This window comes from Curcuma longa, chromosome 6 (genome assembly GCF_044706935.1).
Source record: "Curcuma longa cultivar G26 ecotype Majalengka, Jawa Barat chromosome 6, ITB_CL_G26_1.1, whole genome shotgun sequence".
Lineage (NCBI taxonomy): Eukaryota > Viridiplantae > Streptophyta > Magnoliopsida > Zingiberales > Zingiberaceae > Curcuma > Curcuma longa.
The window spans coordinates 8581479-8590972 of NC_133866.1; the positions used below are offsets into that span (position 1 = coordinate 8581479).

General features: G+C 33.3%; 1 protein-coding gene across 1 annotated transcript in view; it reads left to right on the forward strand.

Annotated features, from left to right (window-relative positions):
• Window positions 1–7130, forward strand: part of LOC141830558 (protein FAR1-RELATED SEQUENCE 5-like) — a 12185-nt gene extending 5055 nt beyond the window's left edge. The window contains exons 2-3 of the mRNA XM_074717965.1: window positions 4876–4976; window positions 5070–7130. Coding sequence (XP_074574066.1) covers window positions 4876–4976; window positions 5070–7130 — 2162 coding nt within the window. The remainder of the gene's footprint in view (window positions 1–4875; window positions 4977–5069) is intronic.
• The last annotated feature ends 2364 nt before the right edge of the window (window positions 7131–9494 follow it).

A 9494-nucleotide genomic window follows, 5' to 3' on the forward strand; every position in this document is an offset into this window, starting at 1 on the left:
TTTGTTTTATAAAATTCTAAAAATTTACATAGGTTTCTGAAGTGCCCTGGAGTCGATACGTGTCTAGAGATATCAACTTAAAGTTAACAATAGTAATAAAAAAGTTTTCAAAGTTTATGACTTTAAGACAATTGACACATACATATAACTTATTATAAGAATGTTAGAATCAGACTAGACACCATAAATATCTTCACTGTACTACTCTCTTTCATTACATATTAACTTTTCAAAAATTCAAATCTTCTAGATCTATTAATGAGTTTCGATCAAAATCTATTGATGGACTTAGAGAGTTTCGATTGGATCCATTCCAACTCGTATAAATTTCTGCAATGCTTCGGAGCCCAAATATACCTTTCTTTATTATTTTTAAAAATCAACACAATAGTGGTGTTGGTGTTTAAGTTGCAGTTTGATTTTAAAAAAATTAACACTATAGTGATGTTGGTGTTTAAGTTGTGTTGTTGATTTTTAAACATCATCACCACAATAGTACGAGTTTTTAAACACCAACACTATATTTGTACTGGTGTTTAAAAATTAATATCATAGCGATGTTGGTATTTAAATTGTAGTGTTTATTTTTAAAAATCAACATGAAAGTCATTTTTTATTTTATTTTTAAATTATTTTTTATTAATAAAAGCAACTGTCATTATTAATTTTATTTTTATTTTTTATTGTTTTTATAATTAGATATTAAAAATAAAAAATATTTTTAATTTTTTATTAAACTTCTTTTATATTTTATTAAAGTTTTAAAATTAAAATTAAAAATAAATAAATTTAAAGGATTATATATAAAGTTTAATTTAATTTAAGAATAAAGGGAAGGGAAAGAAATTATTGCAGATAAAGGAGAAAGGAATAATCAACTGTTAGAGGGATAAAATGAGAATGATACACATCTTTTGAGAAAAATGAAACCTAAGTACATTTTTTTGAGAAAAATAAAATTTAGGTGCGTCTTTTGGGCATTTTGAAATTTCACGTGCGCCGTTTAGGAATTTGTCATTATTTCTTTATATGTTTTTTTTTCTAATTTAAATAAATGGTTAAATGTTATTTTTTTAATTTAAATAAATAGTTAAACATAAAAAAGAAGAGATTGTTAGAACTTTTAATCTCATGAATGATTTAGTATGATTACAAATTTTGATGTTTGGGCAAGGATTTAAGTTAGATCAAACAATTGTATTTGAATATGCAGAGACTTAGCTATATACACACATAGAGATGACTTAACTTGATCAAGGCCGTTGAGAATTCGATGACTCAAGATTTTTGAAAGATCATAGAGGGATGGTATGAAATACGTCCAAGGGATTATAGAATGAGCTAGGAGCATTAGAGAAGATTATACTTGGGAAATAGAATACACAAGTGGAGCGACAAAAATGACATGGAAAGGGTGTCATGGACGTAGTTCATCCGAAGAACGAGAAACTTGACTTAAGAAGATCTCATGGAACAAAGACAACTATAAGTTGGAGTTGAGAGAATATGTCCTTCCCTCTTGCGTCGTGATCAACTGCAGTTTCTCGATTTATATCTCTTCACAGATGGTCGTGAGACCGACCGTGTGGGGCCCGCTAAGGTAGCGGATTCCATCTTTTTTTTTTTTTTTTTTTTTTTTGTAGAAGAGAGAATATGTCCTTAGGTGATGGTAGCTTTTAACCTAGCTATGTAGACTTAGTCATTGGGCTTGTTCGACACCCTGGGCTCTCATTCCCAATACTTAAATTGTTAAGGTTGTGTCTTCTGGGTCAACTATTCAATTCATTTATTTAATTAATTGGCCTTAGCAATGGGCGTTGGCAGGTCTCTGTCAAAGTTATTTTGTCTTGTCTCCTAACCTTTGGACCTCCACCATACACAACGTGCCGGATTCCATCACCTTAGCTTGTTTGATTTATCTATCAATAAGCATGGCCATGTCCCCTCGAGCTGTACTCCATTTCCAATGGCTATAATAAACATTAATTGTATATGATCATCGTATTTTGGACACCACTAAATTGCATTTAAAATTAATATTCAAGAGTATGGAGATCCCAAGATCATATTTCATGAAGGCCAAGTAAGTTATAAGATTTGAGATATCTACTAGGAGACCATTGATCGGCAAAGGTGATCGACGAAAGGTTTCAACTTTGCTCATGCATGTGGTATGCTTACTAGGAGACCAAAGTGAATTGCTATTCACCCTCCCTAACTACGTTATTAATCTCAATATTTTTAATAGCTAATTAGAAGAGAAAAAAAAAATAAAAAAAAGGAAACGCAGAAAAAAAGAATAACAAACATAAAAATAAATAATAGAGAAAAATTACCTTGGATATGCTTTGGTCAATGCAACTCTAAACAACTCCAAAGGAAGATCAAATCTTTTGATCTAATAACTATCTTCTACTCCCTTAAATTTTATCATAGCCCAAAATTCTTCACTCATGACCTCTATAAATTTGAAAATTCTGTTCAAAAAATTTAGCCTTTGTCACACAGTGTTATATTTCGACCAACTTTCGACCAACACATCTCTAATTTATTCTAAGACTATATCAATGATAGTTAGATCTAGATACTTTTGATTTACTTTACGATAATACTAATAACTTTTTTAAAACTATCTTGATCATATCTTTGAAGTATTTAAGTCACCAATGGAGTGTAATCAAAATTTATTGATAAACCTATACACAAGTTAAATTCAATTCAAACCTAGGATAATAAGTTTCTTTCTCCCTTTGAGTCTCATCGTACTCAAAACTCTTAACTCATGATTCTTATTGATTTAGAAAAACTATTTAAAATATTTAGTCTTTGTGACTTTTGGCACAGTGTCTTATGTAAGCTTAAATATCTCTGATTTATTCTAAGACATCATCAATATATAATTTCCTTAAACTCTCTTAGTACTGTCCATACTAAAATTTCAAAATTATGAAAGTATTTAAATCATTAATGAATTTTGACCCAATGTACCTAGATAAGTTAGATTGAGTTTAAATCTAGTCTAATAAGTTTTTTAATTTCTTTCACTTTGTTGGGCATCATTATATCTAAAAACTCTTGACTCATGAACCCCTATTAGTACGTAATTGGCATGTGCTTTCTACCTTTAGAGCTACTTTGATCAAAGCATCTGATTTTTGAATTTTATTTTTTAATTTCTATTTTTTGTTTTTGTTTTCCTTTCGAGCGTTTTGTTTCATTTTCATTTTTGTCTATTGTAATTAGCTATATTTAAAAAGAAAAAATTCAGTATTTTTTTAAATCTTTTTATATTAAGGTTGTCTTGTAATTTTTAGGTTTTTCTTTTAATTTTTATTAAGGCTCCAAATTTAAAAATAAAAATATTAATGGATTCAAGAATCACAACAAATATAATAATGTAAATTTAGAACAAATTTAAGCTTTTTTTAATTATGAAAGACTTTTGATCCCATCTCGATAATGGATTTAAAAAGTTTAATTTTTTAAAAGGAAATATGAATACATTTGTTAAAGAGTGAAATAGTATTCATTTGACATAAATATAAAATAAATCATCAATAACTTTTGAATAAAAGTAATTGCTGAAATAATTAAGATTTATTTTTATATCTCAACGTATTTTGATTCAGTTTGATAAGTTAGATTAATTGATCTGTCAAAAATTTATCATATGAAGAGAAAGAACAGGATGGGCCAGTTCACTATTTTGACAGATTAAAAAATTTTCAATTCAACTCAATTTAAAACATATTATAAGTACCCATGAGCCTACTAAAATATATATAAAAAAAAATGATAAATCCCAGTCAGTCTCATGAACTCAATTCCTGGGGATGGTTGTTCCGGTCCTACGGAAGTTTCCCACCGACCACCAGGATAAATCGAAAAGCGCATACGGTGGCCAATCCAGATGCCCAGCATCCTTTTATAAAAATCAATGAATGGAAGTCATCAATACTTTTATTCCACTGGTGATTATTTAATCGGCCTTAGCAACGGGCGTTGGCGAGTCTCTATCAAACTTTGTCTTGTCCCCTAATGATTATATATCAATATGCATTGCCCCTCAACCCTACGCGATCATATACTCTCTATATTTCATCATATGTTGGAAACAGCTAAATTAAATTTATGATATATATATATATATATATATAATATCAAATTAAATTATATATATATATATATACATATATATATATATATATATATATATATATATATATATATATGGGGTTTTCCTAAAATCTGCACATCATCTGCACAGATGTATCAGCACCCAATAGGGTGCTGACACGTGGCAAAACATTTATATAAAAATCTGACTTTTTAAAAAAAAAAAAATCCAGCCCATTTCTTCTCTCTCCAGAGCATCTCGACATAACCTCTCCCTAACCCATTTCTTCTCTCTCCAGAGCATCTCGACATAACCCTAGCCGCAGCAGCTCCGTCGAATTTAACATTAATTATCAAAGCTCTATCGTTAATCCATTACTGGTATGTCTATTTCCTTTATTCTATTTTATCAACTCCATTTCCATTAAAAGTGTATGGTGTTTGAAGTGTCCATGGAGATGATATTATAAATCTGCCCCCCAACGTGTGTGGTGTATTTTTTTTCTTTATTTCTTTATTTTTTTTCTCTGCTTCTTTGGTTTGAGGGTTGGAGAAATAAGGTCTATTTTCTTACTTCTTGAATTTAACATTGATTGATATTTATAAGTAAATGCTGTTGCAAGTGCCTTCTTCGAACGAGAGGTTACCTTTGGATTTTTAATTGAATGTTTAAGTTGCTGCTACTTCAATTGCAATGTTTAAGTAAGTTGCTTCTTCAATTACTACTCTAGTGCTGATTTGTCTTTTGATTAATCCAAGTAATGGAAGAAGCATTGGATAATTACAATTTTGAAGAGGAAGTATTGTATGCTGATGTTGATGGGGGTAACAATGATCATACAGGGCCTGACAATAATGAGGTAGGTTATAGTTAAGATTTTGGTTGTAATGGATAGTTGGTTATTACATCATATATGATTGTTAAGACTAACCATGATGAATTCTATTCATAGGTACTTATGGAAGATCCAAACATTGTGAGTGAAGAAGGTATAATTGTTGGTAAGAAATTTTCATCGCCAGAGGAAGCTTATGCATCATATAATAGTTATGCATTGGTCACTGGGTTTGGTATTAGAAAGCAACACTTCACTAGGTCTAGAACCACGGGTGATATTACAAGATATCGTTATGCTTGTAATAAAGCAGGGAATAGTAAGGACCCTACACCTAGTATAAGAGCGCAAGGAAAGCAAGTAAGAGGTTCAAAAGTGAATTGCAAAGCCTTGATGGAGATTTCTACAATACCAGGTGGGGGTTGGGCCATTACAAGATTTGATGACACTCATTCTCATGAGTTAACATCTCCCTCGAAAACAAGGAAACATAGGTCTCACAAAATCATTCATCGGTCAAAAGCTTGCAAGTCGCTAGTTGAAGAGCTTGACCAAAATGGTTTACGACCAACTCAAATAAAGAAAGTTGTGTCCGTAATTTCAGGGGTTGATGATGAAATAATATCGTCTAAGCAAGTTTCTAACATGTTAGGCATAGAGCGTAAAAGGCATTTGGGAATGGAATGTTATGGGATCATACAACATTTTAAGAAAAAAGCTGAAGTTGATGATACACATTTCTTCGCTATGGACTTGCACTCGGATGGAAGTCTAAGGAATGTTTTTTGGGCTGATGGAAGATCTAGGGCGTCATATTACACTTTTGGAGACGTTTTAGTTTTTGATGTTACATATCGTACGAATAAGTTTAAAATGCCATTCGCACCATTCGTTGGTGTGAATCATCACTATCAATCAATATTGTTTGGTGGGGCATTGTTAGAAGATGAGAAGGAGGAGACCTTTGTATGGTTATTCACACAGTTTTTGCGGTGTATGTTTAATAAGGTTCCCATTTCAATTATCACAGATCAAGATGGTGCTATTTGCAATGCAGTGAAACGTGTATTTCCTAACACTTGTCACCGTTTTTGTTCTTGGCATATTAGGAAGCATATGGTCGAACATCTTCAATCTGAGACCTTGCGGTTTCCTAATTTCAATAGTGATTTGAAGGAGGTTCTAAAGAGTAGAACAATAAATGATTTTGAGCGGAGGTGGGCAACTCTTTATGATAGGTATGAAATAAGTGCAGGGAGTCGGAGTTGGTTGGATAGGATGTACCATTTGCGTCAACATTGGGCCAAAGCTTTCTTGAAGGATGTTTTTTTTGCAGGGATGACAACAAGTGGTAGATGTGAGAGCATTCATAGTTTTTTTGATGGCTTTGTTAATTCTAATACGACGTTGGATAAATTTGTGCTTCAGTATGATAGTGCAATTTCAAGTCGTCGTCAGGCAGAAGAGGATGCTGATTTCAAGACTTCAAACACGGTGCCTTCCAGTAATGATACGCACCCATTTGTTGTCAAAGCAGGTAAATTTTACACTGCTATAATGAATGGGAAATTTTTAAGGGAGTGGCATCTTGCAGCTAATGCATGTACTCATGAAACATTGGAAAAGAGTGGAGTAACTACAAGTTATCAGGTTGGTGCATTTAGTGTGCCAATGGAGCATTGGCATCGGGTAGACTTCAATGTGGTTGAACCAAGTATCTCAACATGTACTTGTGCACGAATGGAGACATTTGGCATCCCGTGCAGGCATATTTTGTATATTTTCAAGAAGAAGAAGGTTGTTGACTTACCGGATTCTTTAATACGCAAGAGATGGACAATCAATGCAAGATATAAATCATCTCATGCTGATAACAGGAGCACCAGAGATGTATCTGTACGATATTTAAATGTTTCTGCGAAGTGGTTGAATGTGATGAGGCGAGCAAAACGACATGATGATGTTATGGGTCAGGTAGAAAAATTCTTTGATGGTATTTTGTTACAGCTTGATGAAAAGGATTCGTTGCAAACATATGATGTGTCTCAAGCAGATGGTGAATCGGTCTTCTCAGGTATTCTATCTTACTCATTTTCCAATATGTACGACCAAGTAATAGTTTTGCCACGTTTGTTTCAATGTTTTTGTAGGAAATGCACATCCTCAAATTTCTTTTAACACTCAAAGCGGCGAAAATATTACAATTCGTGATCCTGCTCAGCCGGTTAAGACCAAGGGTAGACCTCACATTGCAACAAGAATGAAGAGTGGTATTGAAATTTCCAAAAAGGTTGCTAAACGGCGTCAATGTTCACGTTGTGGTGAGAAAGGTCATTATCGGACTAGGTGTCACATGTTAAACACGGACCAAGATTCAAATAATGCCACTTCATTGGGTGAGTTACTTGCAAATATATTTTTTTCCGAGTTTTTAGCATTCATTTTTTACACCTTCATTTTACTTGTAGGTACACCCTAATTTAAACGGCGTGACGGCGTGGACGTTGAAGCATTTGCTGATATGCCTATCTGAGCTACCTAAGATTTTGCCAAATTGTTCACTTGCTGATATGCATGGACCAAGATTCACTTGCTGATATGCGTGGACCAAGATTTTTTGTATCATGACTTTTATTTGGAATTTGTAGTTCAATTAATGGAACCGAGCTCTTTCTTCTATTAATAAAAGTTTTGAACAAGCGAAGTACATTATTGCCGATATGCCTCGAAAGATTAATGGAATTTGGTTTTCTTAACATTAGTTTTAATGAAAAGCACATACAACTAAACATTACTTTCATCATGGACAAACTGAAAAGCACTTGCCCATTTGCCTCGAGATGCTCTGGAGAGAGAAGAAATGGGTTAGGGAGAGGTTATGTCGAGATGCTCTGGAGAGAGAAGAAATGGGCTGGATTTTTTTTTTTAAAAAAGTCAGATTTTTATATAAATGTTTTGCCACGTGTCAGCACCCTATTGGGTGCTGATACATCTGTGCAGATGATGTGCAGATTTTGGCATGATTCCAATATATTTAATATTTCTCAATTCTTAAAACTCTAATTTTAAAACCCCTAATAATATATAATTTCTACTAGAGAAATTATAAATGAAATAAATATAAAAATTTAATTAATAATTTTACATTTCAAAAAGTTAAAAAATTTAATTTTATATAAAAAAATTATTTTTAAAATTAATATTTTAATTTATTTAAAAAAAATTTAAACCCAGATTGTCGGTCTTAAATCCGAATAAAAAAAGATAATTTTTTTTTTAAATAATAATTATTATTTAAAAAAATTTCATCTAGGACCTCTCCGGAGGTTTGAGCCGCCCCTGGTGCCCCCTTACAATTTCAGCATAATCCTCCTTTTTGTTAGTTTAATTCCTTTACTACACGATTTCCAAATAATAATTTTTTAAGATAACACTCTTATCATTTATCAATTAATTAGTGTTTGACAAGTATTATTTGTCATAATTATATAATAATTAATTAATTTAACTTGTGCGGATCTAGCTGGATACCATTGCCCTCCGTTCAACTTCAATCATAACAAAAGTCAAAGGCAAAAAAGTCAACATCAACGCAGACAGTCAGGTCGTCTTCTTGGTTCTTCTGCATATCTAACATGATAACAATCGAGCTCTGTACAACTTCAACCAGATAATCAAGATAACTTTCTTCTTCTCTATTTTTTGGTCAATATTTTTTTCTTTAGTAGCTGTACTGGATCTTTGTCTTTCTCTCTCGGTTGTCTCACGATCGATATAGTTAAGCATTGAAGAAAAAAAGACAACGCCACTGCCACCGCCACCGCCATACCGGCCATCGCGCCTCCCTTTCTTCTTCTACTTCTTCTCCGCCCATTTGTTCTCCTCCTTCTCTTCTCCAACTGTAACAAAACCGCAGCAACCCTCTTCTCCTCCTCCGTCAACGAGCAGCCGCAACGGCAGCTCTTTTGCTGCCTTTCTTCTCCTCCAGCAGCCAAGAGCAGCAGTCCTAGCTGCTCTCTCCTTCTTCCCCACCGACAGCAGCATTTTTGCTATATTTCGTTTTCTCCAACAGCAGCCCTAGCTGCTGTCCTTTTCGTGGCAGCACCGCCGGAGTTCGTGGAGCTCGCCGGAGCTAGCCGAGGCTGCCAGCAACGAAGGGAAAGCAACCCTAGGAGCTGCCCTCTCCCGCAGCACGTTGCCCCTCAATTTCCAGCCGTCTTTTTCTTGTGCTAGGTAACAGCAGCCTGTTCTGTGTATTTGTCCCAGCAACAAAGGCACCAATTAAAGTGTTGATTGACCAGGCAACGAAATATGTTAACTATTTCGTCAATAAAAAGAAAGTTGCAAGGTATTCTGTATTTCAATCGATTTCTATGTAGGTTGGTTAAATAAAGTTGTGATTAGATCGATAATACTTATAGGAAATGGGGATATATTGATATAGAGATTACAATTTGATCTGTCAAGTTCGAACTGTAGATATTTATTATAATTTTGTGTTACTACTGTTATTGAATGTTTTTAGAGTTTTCTGAGTCATTT